General features: G+C 39.1%; 1 protein-coding gene across 5 annotated transcripts in view; it reads right to left on the reverse strand.

The window, feature by feature from the left end:
* The window catches only part of LOC119792939 (growth factor receptor-bound protein 10-like), an 80,959-nt gene that overhangs the window by 9,592 nt on the left and 55,970 nt on the right, over positions 1-15,397 (reverse strand). For 4 of the 5 annotated variants that reach the window (XM_038299793.1, XM_038299794.1, XM_038299796.1 and 1 more), the window contains 6 exons: positions 13,441-13,556; positions 8,468-8,542; positions 6,342-6,479; positions 6,080-6,190; positions 2,353-2,451; positions 2,196-2,273 (listed from right to left, as the gene is read on the reverse strand). In XM_038299793.1, the coding sequence (XP_038155721.1) occupies positions 2,196-2,273; positions 2,353-2,451; positions 6,080-6,190; positions 6,342-6,479; positions 8,468-8,542; positions 13,441-13,556 (617 nt within the window). The remainder of the gene's footprint in view (positions 1-2,195; positions 2,274-2,352; positions 2,452-6,079; positions 6,191-6,341; positions 6,480-8,467; positions 8,543-13,440; positions 13,557-15,397) is intronic. The other variant, XM_038299795.1, reaches the window with a different exon arrangement.

The following is a 15,397-nucleotide window of genomic DNA, read 5'->3' on the forward strand; positions in this document are numbered from 1 at the left end:
CATCAGTTAACTCTGTATCTGTCTCAGCGCTAAGTGGAAACTAAGAGGATGGATTTTTTTCTTTTAAATTGAAATAATCTGATTACAATAGTAAATTGTCTTTCCTACCCACTCAAATTGAGGCAAAATACAACCCTTTTCAAGAAAATAGACTGATGTCACATTTTTGTAGTGTATGTTTTAAGTACAGGGACCATAACAGGGGCCAGGATCGGTGGATTTTCAGTCGATAGTCGTGAGCAAATCGCTCAGTTTTCTTCCTCTCAGAGGAAAACACAGAAGTATGGCGGGGTGCGAGTGAAATTGAGTTTTTTCTGTAAAACTGATAGACCGTAGTCGCCACGCTTGTACAGCCATGTCTTTCTCCAAATACGTTGCGCCTTTTCTTTTTAGGGCTTCTAGCACAAAATTGCAAATTGCCAAGGCAGCGTTTCACTTTGAAATCAATGAGCTTCATATTCCTCTTCTACTGGTTTGGCTTCTGGAAAGATGAGTCCCAGTAGCGCCATCTCTGGTTTTTAGACGTGCAGTGTGAGCAGGTAGGTCGCATCAGTACCCTGCGGTTTCGTCATACAGTGTGAGCTGCAGCTGCGTGCAACGACTGAAAAAATGGTACAGTGTATGCCAAGTTTAAATAAATCTTTTGAGACTTTTTAAGTTTTTTTTTTATTTTTCAGTTGGTTTAGAAGAACATATTCACCAAATTTCTATGGTTATCAGTGATTTACCTTTGCCTGCATTGGTTTGCTTATTTGATGGTTGGTTGTTTTTTATGGTTAGGAAGATTACAGAAAAAGTCCTAGAAGACTTGCTCTGAAATTTTTACCACAGGTGTGTTTTACCCAGAGTTAGAACCCATGAGGTTCTGGTAGTGATCAGATCACCATCCACTGTAGGAATGTTCTCAGGACTGTGAGATGTGAACTGAGCTGTTTGTCGAAGGTCTGCACTCATGTATTGATCTCTACTTTTCTTATAATTCCAACTTTGACAGCTGGACTGAATTAAACGAGTTAAAATAAATAATCTTTACACAATCTTAAATACAGATCCTTTCAATCACAGTTTTTCATTGGAAATGACTTCTTAAAAATAAGAAAACTAGGAATAGGAAATCTTTGTCAGTAATCTACACTAACTCCTTTTCCATTGTCAATCAAACTGCACAAATTACAACAGCAAAACTTAATTAAAACTATAATTTGGAAAAAAAAACAAAAAAAAAATCACCTTTTACGATAAAAAGCTTTTATGCTTCAATGAGGCGTTTTTTATTCACTTTGAAATTAGTAAAACTGCAGTGAAATCACTAATTTTGTTTTCTGCTAATGGACCTTACTGCTTTGTTAAAAGATGAAGGACACTAAAGCTGTGGCTGAAATATGGATATATCTCATAATAATTATTTACAATCACAGCTGCCATGTTGAGCTCAACTTATTGCATAAACAAACGTCATCATGTGCAATTTTAAAAGTGTTATTCAATAGAAATAGTGAAATTGTGTATTTTCAAAATTAGCAGAATATGAGCTGTTTTTCACCCATTTGTAATGGAAACTTAGATTTACAGTCCAGAAGTAAAAGTTTCTTCAAGTGGATCAAAAAGATTATTTTTCTAAGTGCAAAAATTTATATTCTTTTCTAAAATAAAAAAAAAATAAAAACAAATTTGCCTTTCGTGGTTTTTAGCTTTGCATGGAAACTTTTCCAAACTTATTTGCAGCTCAACACTAATTATAAAATGCTAAAATGGAGAAGAGGAAAAGGCTGTTCAGAAAGTATCAGAAGGCATAAATGCCAATCAAGATTTTTTCCATTGAATATTAAAAAGGTAATAAATTTAGATGTGTTAAATCTACCGTGTCCATCTCCTCAATTCATCACATTTCCAGGCGGTTTTACCATTAGATATAACATTTCACTTTAACAAAAGCCAGTTCAAATGCAAATCTGATAGGGGTGTGAATAATTCTGGGCAGTTAGATAAAACTCAGTTTTTGAAAGATGCTGCCTTTATGCCTTCACTCCTCGGTGCCACACACACCATGTGAAAAACGTCCCAGGTTTGTGTTTTATCTCACTGACAATGAAGAATCATCGACTAAACAGCCGACCACTGTGAATCCGTCTTTGCCAGGTAGGTAACCTGATAACTGGGTTGTGATTGGATGACAGCAGAGGGGAGATCCTCACCACAGGTGCAGAGAAAGACGAGTTGTTGGCCTTCCTCTGCTGCGGCACGTTGTAGTTCTGGTACAGGACGATCCCATACTGTGAAGAAGGGAGAGGAGTCGGCTGCAGGTCTTCATTGAATGGACTCTAACTGGACAAATGAAAGAAGATCCCTCACCTTGAGCAGTCTGAAGGCAGTCATCCAGCATGTCCTGCTCTGTTCGTCCTCGGCACACAACATCTTGAGCTCCTTACAGTCACTCCTGGCTTTATTGGGCTGTGGACCAAGCAGAGGACACAGCGGGGTTTAAAATTAATGAGAAACACATTGTGAGCACAAACAGAGCCGGGCCTCGGTTCTGTGGAGCGCAAACATCTCCAAACTGTTATGTTTCATAACACCGGGTCAAACTTTAATGATCTTAATTTAACGAGGCCACAGGGATTTCTGCCAATTTTAAGAAATATCTAAAAATTCACAAACTCCCACAGCGTCTTCAAAGAAACATGGCAGCGAAAACCCATCTATTTACACCCATTTTAAATGTATTGTGCTTATCTGAAATTACTACAGATATAAAGAGAAATATAGAGTTTAATTAAGACCACTAAGGTTAAAAATATCTGATTAACTGAGATATGGAGGTTTGCAGAAGAGGGAATAATTTACACCTTATCTTACGGATGCAGCTTAGACTTCTTATATGTATAATATGTTTAAACTATAGAACAACAACTCAAAACCATCTGAACTCCAGGGAAAAAAAGCCTCTTTAATAAAAAAATAAATGTTTTAATCAATTCACAAGTAGCAAAACTATTGATGCTTCTAGTATAATATTTTCAATTCATATAAAACATTTTGTTATTCTAATAAGTAAGCCATGGCTTATTGGGGAACCAATAAAATGTGACACAGGGGGGCATTTCCTTTAGTTTATCACAAATGGCTGCAGAAAAAAAAAACAGCTGCTACTATGTAGTGTTGATATAAAAACAAACAAGATGCTAATAACGCAACACCAAAAAAACAACAACAACAACAAAAAACCATGGGGCCATGGTGCTGTGGGCCTAGTACTTTTCCACTGGCCTGCATGGCATCTTAAAATGTTTAAAGTTTTAGGAAATCCTTGAATACAAAACAACAGAAAAAAGAGAATATTCATCCCATGATCCTTCGTCCTGAGGTGACCTTTGAGACACCAGCGTTAGAGAGAACCAAGGGCTCATCTATTTAAAACAAGTGACCCATTGTAAATATGGATGTGTAGGCCTGACATCTGAACACACGATGGATTCATGGGCTTTTAACATATTGCAAACATGTTGAATGAGGTGGACGGCACAGGTGAACAAAATATCTTATTTTATCAACTTAAATGTGGACTTTAGAAAATCTCACTGATTCTTTTCAACTTGAGCCTGGAATTTCTGACTTATGAGAGCAAAATTCTGTTGTTTTATTCTTAAAAAAAAAAAAAAAAAAAAGTAGTAATGAGAAATGTAGTTTAACTGAAATGTTATGGAGGTCAAAGTTGGTCTCCTATTAGCTGAAGGAAGGATTGGAAAGTATCACCAACAGTCGTATTTTTGAAACTGAAACATGATTTCCTAATAAGGCCTGTGATCTGATCCCATCTCAAATTGGATCGCTGGAATTAAAAACACATTTTCAGCCCCTACTTGAGATGCATAGCTGTGAAGTTATGCTGCATATTGATACTGGTATTATATAACATCCAACACTAAAAAAATAAAGTGATGATAGCTGTAAGGACAGAGAAAATGCAGAACTCAGAAGTTATAGTCTTTGGACCAGAGTCTTTGAAAAATAAGCTGATTAGTCAGTCACTTCATTTGGATGGGATTAAACTGATTTCAGATAATAAAGTAAAAAATCTTGGTGTTATTTTTGAATATCGAAGAGGTTTCTAGAATTTCGTTCTTTCATCTGCGGAATATTGCAAAAAATTTGAAATATCCTGTCCAGGGCTGAGAAACTAGTCCATGCATTTGTTACTTCAAGGCTGGACTATTGTAATTCTTTACTATCAGGAAGTCCACAAACTGTAGTTAAAAGCCTTCAGCTGATCCAAAATGCTGCAGCCAGAGTTCTGATGAAAATTAAAAAGAGAGATCATATCTCTCCTATCTTGGATTCACTCGCTTCCTGTTAAATCCAGAATATAATTTAAAATCCTCCTTCTCACATATAAAGCCTTAAATGGCCAAGCTCCATCTTATATCAGAGATCTGATTGTTCCTTATGTTCCTAACAGAGCACTTCGCTCTCAATCTGCAGGTTTACTAGTGGTTCCTAGAATTTCTAAAAGTAGAATGGGAGGCAGATCTTTTAGTTATCAGGCTCCTCTCCTGTGGAACCAACTACCAGTTTTAGTCCGTGAGGCAGACACCCTGTCTACTATTGAGGCTAGGCTAAAAACTTTCGTTTTTGATAAAGCTTATAGTTAGAGTGGCTCAGGTTATCCTGAGCTATCTCTATAGTTATGCTGCTATAGGCTTAGACTGCTGGAGGACATAGGGACCCCCATTTCATCATTCTATCTCTATTCTCCCACTCTGTAGAATCTGTCAGTTCAATCTCTAACGTTATGCTATCTCTGCTTTTTCTCATAGTAGCGTTGCCGCATTGTTTCCTGTTTGGTTGTGACTCCATCATAGATGCTGCTGCCATCAACACCTTTGTTTACAGATGTTCAAGATCGGCCTGTTTTCCAGTGTAGTCCTGTTTCTCTAACTGTTACTGGTTGGATGTGCTCTCTTCATCCTCGGACATGGGAGCTGGTTCAGAGCTTGTCTGCCTGGTTGTGTGTTTCCTGAACAGGGCCACGCCTTTTACAGCTGCTTTTTGTATCTCTGCTTCTGCCTCCTTGAACCCCAGTCGGCCTCTGCAGATGGCCGCTCACACTGAGCCTGGTTCTGCTGGAGGTTTCTTCCTGTTAAAAGGGAGTTTTTCCTCTCCACTGTCGCTACAAGCATGCTTACAGTGAGCGATTGCCTTAGAGTCAATGAGTCGATGCAATTAACTCTTTTCCTTAGAAACTGAATCAATTTGACTGTATGATCTGGTGAACTGTAAAGTGCCTTAAGATGATGTGTTGTTAATTGGCGCTATAAAAATAAAATTAATTGAATCTTGCATTATATATACTGATTTTCAGAAACTGATTCAGAATTAGAAAAGCATTTTTTTTTTTTTACATAGCCCTATTCTTGACATCAAACATTTGTTTCTTCTAGTTTAATCAACCCCTTTAGGAACCAGGTTAGATTTTGTAGTCAAAACGTTTGGTTTGAGATCACGCTGCTGGAATTAAAACTTATTTGAAGGTCATCTTCAGCAGGGCTTCCTGCCTTTAACCACAGCGCCGTCACACTTTTAAAGCTTTGGCTCGTGACGTGGCCGTGTCTCAAAGGGCCGATCATACCCCTTTCATTACTCCACGGCCGAATAAAACCGAGCCATCTGGTGAAAAGGGGCAAAAATCTCAGCTTTTAGTGCAGCTCTTTGAATCCCCATCCCCCCCATCTAGAGGCAAAAAGCTAAAGAGGTTAAAAGGGGCGACTCGCTCTACCATCCAGGCTTATCCCACTAGGCTTATCCCAGATCAGCAGGTGACCCACCACAGATAATGCAAGGAGAAGAGACTGTGTTTAACCCCCTGCTGGGTGGCGTTAACCCTCATGTCCTCTGACACAGACACACGCATGATACCGTAAGCAAGGAAGGAGTGGAGCCTTTTGTTACTGAGGGGGTTTATTGAAGCAGGCGCCTCCGATGGGACGGTTTAACGCACCAAGCAGCACAAATCTCTATTATCTCACGTACATCTCATTTGAAACGGCCGGATACATCTTTAGCTGTCGCTTGCATGTTTTACCTTGATGCAGAACTGGTAGTCTGCCGGGGCGTTGTGAAGTTTCCTCCCGGTGATGATGGTATAAATGTTGCTGTCCTCGAGATCTGAGAGGACCTGCAGATGTCTGGGTTCCTGTGACAAAATGGGAAAAAAAGAGTGAAATCTACATTTAAAAAAAATTAAAACAGCTAAGATTTGGTTTATAATGATCTGTTGGAAAATATAAAATTTCACAGAAAAGTAAAGATTTAGCTTAGGAATGATAACAACTTTGATTTCTGACCTTTGACGTTCCTTTAGTGGAGTAATAAAGGCCTGAGCGTCGCAGGAACATGTAGAGCTTCTTCCAGGACTTCCTTCCTGGCTCCTTCACATAAAGATAGCCCTGGATCTCTGGACAGCTGCTGGAGTTCAGAAAATTCTAGAAGTAAATCATATTAAACAAGGTTAGAATCATGAAACATGCAAGGATGGATTACCTCTAACATTAAACATATAGACAGACGTCAAAGGAACAAACTAATAATACATTTTAAGATGAATATTCAAGGCAAAATATTTTATTTATTAATTTGTAATAAAATATATGTATATAAATAAACATTTATAAAGTGATGATGAGGAATGAAGAGTTTTTCTTTTTTTAATATATCAAACTGGAATATGGTGACCCTATTTTGATGTTTTTACTTGAGATGTCCGATTATCGGGCGATATAATTATGTGATATCTGTCCATATCCTTATCGGGTTTCCCCCTGATAATTAAAAGCCGATGATATAATGCCTAGATTTTGCGAAATATGTTGAAGCTAGCGCTCTTGCCAACACTTGACGCACCCTGATGATGTCATTAAACCTCGCCAGACGGCAAACTGTGTAGCAGCAGCGAAGCTAAACTGCAATGAAAAATGTCTGCATTGTGAAACTTTTTTAAAATTTCAAATGATGACTTGAAGTTTGCGATTTGCAACGACTGTGAGGTCCTTGTCATGCGTGGGGGAACCAAGACTTCGTCCTTTAACAGCGATCCCACACTGGACTCCATTTGTGTTTACATTAAATTCTGTGCAAAACAGCTGTAATGGTGAGGTACACTTTTTTCCTATTTGTGAAGAAAAGAGATTTATCTCTTGCTTGAATATTAATTGTCAGGTTAATCTCAGGAAAAGCATATTCCAAAATGTTTTTAAGAAAGTGTTGAAAATAAATGTCAAATTTAGCATTTTCCTGAAGTTGAAATGCTGTTTTTGTTCTCTACTTCAGTAATTATCTGTGGAATATGCAGTGTGTAGTGGGGCATCACAGTAAGTCAATTTTGTGACTGGCATGATGTGAAATTAGTTTATAACGGTATCGGCTTATATCGGAATCGAAAATTCAGCATTTGGAACATCGGCACATCGAATGTCGGCAAAAAAGGCAATATCAAGCATCCCTAATTTTTACGAATCGCCATCTGTTCATGTTTTTGTTAATTTTTTTTATAAATTCTTGCTGCCTTTTGTATCATCATTTACACACATTCTAATTCTAGGGGGAGAAGATTTTAAACAAAAACAAAGAACCATTTATTGTATTTTTGATTTAATAATCATAACATTTATCTCCATTTATTTGAAACCACAGGTTTGGGAATTAAAATACCTTTTACCTTTAAGCTCACTGATGGGTTTGCCACAATTTTAAAATTAATTTTTGCTTAAATGAGAGAATCTGTGGATAGGACAACTATAGCTTTCCACACCACAACTCTGGATTAATGGAGCTCAACAAGAAAGCTACTGTTGGATCTAATCTGTAAGAGGTCCACTTCCTAGTTACCTTAAATATTATAAGCTTATCACCCTAAAAAGAATATTTAAAAAAAACGTAAGGTTAAAAGGCAAATTAGACAGAACTAAATGCAGACTGGATGCAAAATTTAACTTTCCTGCAGAACAGCGACTCAGAGTTACAGTCCAAAAGCTCAGATCAAAGATGTTAATGTTAAAATTGCCTATTCAGAGTCCGAACCCAAATTCTCAATTTTTCAAGAGATCCACAAACGCACGCCACACTTCTCATATCAATGTTATGAGAATTGTAAGTTATTATTAATGTTTTTGGCCCTATATTTCAAATATGTTCTTATATATTTTTTTTCATTTAGTGATGAGTTCTTCTTGGATTAATTGATTTGATAATCATAAATAGTAGTAAATATGCTAGTTTGTGTAATTCTTACACTTTAAACCCCAATAACATGAATTCATTATAAGGCTGAGATTGAAAACATGCAAAAACAAAGTTCTGAAACACAACGTCTCCATCTGGTACAGAAAGAATGTGAAAAATGTAGGTTATATTTACAGAGCAGCCTTATGACCTTTGTGCAAAGAGTTAACATTTGGCTTGGCCCCTTCCTCACCTGTAAAAGCTGTGCTTGAGGGATTGAACCATCGGACTCATGACACAAAGCCACCATATGCTCTGGAAAAAAGTTCTGGAGGGGAAAGAAAGACGCAAACCAACATGAGAAAGGGACAGAGAGGGAGACGGTCACCTGAAACCACTTAGTGTGAAAAAGCAAAGAGAGGAGAGCATCTCTCTTTACACAGTGTATCTGTGTGTGTGTGTGTGTGTGCGCTGAGTAGGAGAACTCGAACACTAAGTGGTGGGAAGTGAAAGAGGGCACTCCAGCCTTGCAGTAGATGCAGTATGATCTCATCCGCTGATGTAATCCCCTTCAGCCAGCACCGCCACTGTTGGCGTGATTGACAGGCTGCAGCTAGCACTCTGGTGTTTTACTGTGCTCATTACCACAGGGCTGAGATCACCTGCTGGCTCCGACACACACCTAAATCAACCCAGCAGTAATGTCATTGTATGCCCAGTCAACATGCAACAGCAGAGAGCCCCCAGCTGAGTCCACAACAACAAAAGATGCCATGCAGGACAGCTAGCACCGGCCGACTGGCGCCTTTCACAGAGAAATAAAGAGATTTGTATGCAGGTGTTATCATTCTTTAAAAGAAAAGCTTGAAAATAATACTCTGAAACCACCATGACCTGACAGCTAGGGCCTACTAACCTGACAACAGCCAGATGCATGTCTCGCTCAGCCTAGCTCCTAGCTGGGCGGAGCGAGGCATGCATCTGGCTGTTGTCAGGTTAAGGGCCTACCTGTTTGATTCGCGATTGTTTACTACTGGGGAAGATGTCTGACTACGAGAGCGACGAGGAAAACATCGACTTCCACTTAGAGCCAAAGGGATATCTTTATGAACCCGAGTACACTGACGATGAACTTCGACAAATGGAGTTAGATCGGGCAGAAAGAGAGAGGGTGGACAGAGAAGTGATGGAAGCTGAAGCCGGAGCCGCAGGAGCCTCAGCTGGAGCTGCGATATCCAGGGTGGCCGACAAATCATGGTGCACTTGTTTCAAGTGCGAATTAATGCAGACAGAGGTGGATGCTACTGTTGCCACGAGTGGGATTTAGTAATGCCCGAGATACAGAACCTTTCCATTGATGAGGATGTCGGAGTTGCAGCAGCTGCTGTCTGCATCACAAACAACAGCGACTTCCCTGCCCTCCTCAAAGTTGAGCTCGCTGTCAGAATGATGGCGCGCACTGATACGAACAGAGAGAAAATACGTCCAAGTGATAACGACGTGTGACTTTTTCCACTACAATGTTTTTGGGATGCAAAAATATCACTCTTTTGAACACATAATGTTTTGGGAAGAGAAACGTTTTATTTCGCTGGGTCTAGCAAACCTGCCGGACTACTTTCGGCTTGACCAAAGCTGGACGAGAACTCTGCTCACAGGATGCTGCCAGGGGTAAGTCAGTGTGATTGCATGACACTGGTGATGGGGATGCCATACAGATCCTGTCAAAAATCCCGAACTATCCCTTTAAGGACCAGCAACAAATACCCTATAGAATCATTCTATGACCCCTTTATTGTAATAATTGAACCCTTAAAAGGTATTGTGGAGGATTTTTCTAAATTTTTAGAAAGACCCACCCTCTCCATTTTAAAAAAATATGCACATGCACAACCCTGTACCCGCTCCCAAAAGGGAACACCTATTAATGCGTGTGATCATGCAGGAGCCCATTTCTCCTCGTGCACGCTGTTTAAAAGTTGCTGTTTGCATCACTCATACAAGCTTACTCTCCAAAAAGAAGATATGCAATTTTTCCACTATGTCAGACTCACTCCCTTACGTAAACATATCACTAGAAAGACGTTTAGGAGGACCACTTATTTGGTGATCCACCCGGAAAAAGAACATCCTCCACTATGTCTTTAAGAGAAAAATAACTGAAGCAAATGTATTTACCATTTTTTAAATGATGATTCAACTTTGATCAACCTTATTTCTTATTATAAAACTGAGTTTCATTTGATTAAACACCCTCAGCCAGACGTATAAGAATCTGGCTTCTCCAACTTTCTTCCTCTTTTTCTCCTTTCTCACTGACCAACTCCCATTTCTTCCAAACCTCCTTAAGAAGTCCTCACCTCGGCCTTCAACGTTGCTCTCTATCTACTGGTGCATGTGTTCACCTGCATGCAAGCAGAGGTGGCAAAGTACAAATACTCATGTTACTTTAATTAGATTTTTTTTTTTTTTTGGTACTTGTACTTTTAAGAGCTTTTTTTTTTTGCAATATTTGTACTTTTACACATATTTCAGTACAATTTATGCCCTCAACTTTTCTACTTTTAAAACCAAAACAGAGTATACACATTCATAATGTGAAGCATTCATTATTGAGCACAAATAAAAATATCATAAAAAAATCATAAAACTATAGGCTCTAACTTGGAACAGCTGCTCCATTCCTCCTGCCTTTATTCAGTAAATAAGGCAGCCAAACAAAACAAAGTCAAATATTGTGCCATTAAAACATCCAAAAGTTAAAAAGTTCTTCAAGCACTTTTCCACTTTTATTTAGGCACTTTTTTAACACCGGCACTTTTTCTTGTCCCTGAATACGATTTAAGCAGTGAAAATTACTTGAGAACAAATTTTCAGTACTCTTTCCACCTCTACATGCGAGTTCTCGTGACTCGGCGCATGTTGACAATGGTAGAGGAAATACTGAATCTAGAAGAGTTGCCTTTTTTTAACACTGCTTCTGTCTCCTTGAACCCCAGTCGGCCTTGGCAGATGGTCGCTCACACTGAGCCTAGTTCTGCTGGAGTGGAGGTTTCTTCCCGTTAAAAGGGAGTTTTTCCTCTCCGCTGTCACTACAAGCATGCTTAGCGTAAAGGATTTCCTTTGAGTCAATGCAATCAACTGGTTTTCCTTAGATAGGAAACTTTGAATCAGTTGTATAAATAAACTGAATTGAATTGAATTATATGCACAACTAAACAAGCGTAACCGTACTATCAAAATAATGACATACTTCTACTATAGATATGCAAATACTGAACTAAATGTTTCCAAAGACCCTATTTCTGCATAACTGGCGGCGTAACGACCGATATGTGAAGATTTGCTCAAAGCAACAAGACATTTTCTGATCTGGAGGAGTTGGGTTCTGCAGCAGAACAACGATCGAAAGCTAATTCTCCTCAGCGTGTCTCAGAAACTAAAATAATGTTCATGGACTACGGTAGTTAAAGTCTGGAGGTAAATATACTTGAGGTACATCTCATGTGGCTGTTTAAAAATAATCTGCAAAGAGGATGGGGCCAAAACTTCAGTGACTCATCTCCAGCCAAAGACTGTCTGAATCAGCCAGGTTAACTGAAAAGCTCTTCTTTTTCTTCATTATCTTATTTAAATTTGATGATCAAAGATATTTCATTGTGACTAAACTGCTTTTCCTTTTTCTATGTTATACTGACGTGTTTCTGCTTTCAAGTTGAATTAAAGTAAATCAACTAAATCTCTTCAAATGAAGAATTTAGAGCTTGAAAAATAGAGTTTTACTAAGTTTTAATGCGATGAGCAGCTAAATGCATTTTAGTGTCACTGAAATCCTTTAAATTATTTTAACATTTAAATGAAAAACTTAATAGCAAATTTAAGTGAAAAAAAAAACTAAATGAATCAAACTTTTTCAAAGCAGGGTTTAAAAGTGAATAACATCAGCTTGAGTAAAAACGTGAAATATACACTAGGGTTTAAACTAGGTGTGCAATAAAAGCAAAATAAAAAAGTCTCCAAATCGCATGTTACATTTAAAGGCACAATGTGTACGTTTTGGCCACTAGGGGTGCTAGACCTGTAAGATTAACGTCTAGTTGCCACATGCGTCGCAGCGCTGTTACAAATGTCAACAGACAGTCAGCCTGCCAGCCTCCCGTGTCCTTTACAGTGGCGCCACCAGGGGGTGGCCAGGGGTGGCCCACAGCCACCCTGTGCAATGCCCCCACTAGCCAGTGTTAATTGTAGTGGCATCAGTTTATCATTTCATCCCAATATGCACAGCCGGCGACGTAAAATAAAAAATCACACACTAAACCAAGACATGAATAGGTGTTTACTAAAGTCGTTATGATTTCTACAGGCAGGTTTACCACATTAGTAGATTAAAACCCTGAAATTATGGCCTTTAGTTTCAATTTGCCACCCCAAGATTTTTAGTGGCCCCATTTGGCCACCCCATGAAACATTTCTGGAGGCGCCAATGGTCCTTTGATATGAGAGGCGTCTATGTTCAGCTTGAAGGGCATGAGAAATCCTGCTGTTCTTTGGAGAGCACCGCGGGGGCAGGCCGGACCACACCACACGGAGGACCAGCGGTGGAGCTTTTGTTTGTAGCTTTCTCTGCCCATATTTTGGTGCTTTAGCTAATGTGCAGATCCATGGATGCAAGTAGAAGTAAGGACGTTTCCATTAAACTGTAAGGTTTGACGACAATGGACTCTGGACAACAGAGCATTCAAGGTCATGAAAACAAAGGAACCACAAACCAATTTTGTTAGGAAAAAAAATAAACAAAACAAACTAATAAAACATTTTGATTCAAGGCAAAACTAACCAGCTCTAGCTCAGGCTATTAGAAGCATAAATCTTCATGAACTGAAGTTATACATTCGCTGCTTGTCAACAACTGGTATCCTGCTGACATACTGACCTACAGATGGTGAAACGTTACACCTAACATCAGCATGTGAGCACTGATTTATCGCCATTCGTCAGCATGTAACGTGAGATTCGCAGCGTGTGAAGAGACACGAGCTCAAGGAGCAGCTTTAAACTCACTGAGTCTAGAGAAACTGGTAGAAGAGAAGAAATGTAGCCCGTAACTATATAAATCCAGAACTACCAAGAAAAAACTAAAACTCTGCAGTGTGTGTTGGAGAGAGGAGGTGCGTGCCAAGAGCAAACAGTCACAGAGAGGTCATATCAGGGATGGGAGAGACTCACCAGGGGGTTCCTGAAGAATTCATATTTGGCATAGTTCTTCCTGAAGAGGAATTTACTGTCGCTGCTCATGGAGGCTTGAACCTGAACCACCAGTTCATGATCCTCCAGACACCTCTCTGCAAGAACAGACAAGACGGACCGACTTAGCCTCAGAAAACATCAGGAAGGAAAAACGTTCTTCTCTCTAACTTCATGAATGAAATTCTAATGAAAAAACATTTTAGTCGGCTACAGCTGTACAGTACCTGGGAAACATGTTTATGTTCTGTTTTTGTTTAAGCTCCCTCAAAATGCACAGAGCAGGGTTTCTAATGCAGGGGGGGATTGGACAAGACACCACGAAGCAGGTGCGATGAGATGGTTTAACAATCATTGTGACGTAATCCGTAACATATGGAGGGCCAAAATATAACCTTAAATAAAGAAATGTACCATAAAATAACTAATTGTAGCATTTATTTTTTTTACTAAAGCATGATTCAGATATTGAATATACCATCAAATTGTCCAATGCACAATTAAATAATTAAATGTCTCACTGAAAAAAAACATTAATTAAATTTTATTTCATCTGGGCAGAAATACCTTTTGTCTGCTTAAAACATCTGCTTAAAAGTTTAATCTTATGTAAAGTTAAACTTAGCTATTGCACTGGGTGTCAAATGTAGAGAAACAGGTTATTGCATAGGGTATCATTTTAGCTAGTTAGAATCAATGCATAGACAGTGGCAGCCATTCAAAATGGCCCTTCCCAGTCAAACGGCAGCCGAATGGCAGCCAATATCCCTCTAACTCCCAGCGAAATCTGGGGCCAGTGGTGGGAAATTCCAGTTCCTGAGGGCCAGTATCCTGAAACCTTCACATATGCCTTTGGTTCAATACACCTGAATTAAGTAATTAGAGGATTGAGAGGACTCTGGAGGAACTGACAGCATACTAATTAGTTATTTTTTTCAGATGTGCTGGACCTAGGATGGATCTAAAAATTGCAGGATACTGGTACCCAGGAACTGGAATTGCCCACCCCTGCCCTGACCGCACCAGGAAGTACTTACTCCTAGCATGCTGTGTCTGCGTAGAAAACACGGCCACTTTTCTGCCGAGCGAGCTGTTATATGAGGCTGAAGGGGGTCATTTCGGTTCAAAATTTATAGCAGCTAATAGCAGCTAATCTGCACAGTGACAGAAACTGTTTTTTCAGCCAGAGATCTCAGACTCTCTTCCCTCTTCTAAAAGAAGAGGCTAATGGCCAGAAGTGGCATGATGCCACAGCAACATGAAACAGGCGGTCCCCACACTTGAGTGCGAAGGGCAAAATTAAATCTTATTTATAGCTATACTTCACTTTATATGATATAGAACCTTTTAGATTATATTGTAATTTACAATAAATTTAGTTAACCAAACTGTAAACTCAAATAACTCTAGATTACTCATGATTTGCTGATCATGTAACAAAAAGTGACATATTTCAGTGCTAATCGGTAGCTTCCTTTAATATTGCTCCTTATCCATGTTTCTATTATTTCTGTTTAATTTTTTGTCTGTCAGTCCATGGCAAACTATTCCTCAGAAATTCAGCCTTTTAACACAGTTTACAAATGACTAATAAATATGCTTTCAAAATTTTTTAAAAAGGGGATAAAATCCTAAAGGAGCTTTTGTACATTGAGGGTCATTCCTCCAGTGACACGCAGCCATTAAATCTTGATAACAAACCAGCACAGAGTAAAATCCCCAGTAGAACCCAGTCAGAAGTGCTAACCGGGTTCATCCCCTCCAGTCCTGCAGCACAAATGAACAGTGTTTGGATTAACTGTCTTTTCTTTCTCCATTCAGACCACCACCAGAGGGGCTTGCTTCTATATTTATCATCACATCCCCAGTTCAACTCTTGCATACAATGACACAGCAAGAAAAATTGCCTGTTACTATGAGACGAGTGAGGGGCTGGATC

This window comes from Cyprinodon tularosa, unplaced genomic scaffold (assembly GCF_016077235.1).
Source record: "Cyprinodon tularosa strain WSP-4 unplaced genomic scaffold, ASM1607723v1 ctg435, whole genome shotgun sequence".
NCBI lineage: Eukaryota > Metazoa > Chordata > Actinopteri > Cyprinodontiformes > Cyprinodontidae > Cyprinodon > Cyprinodon tularosa.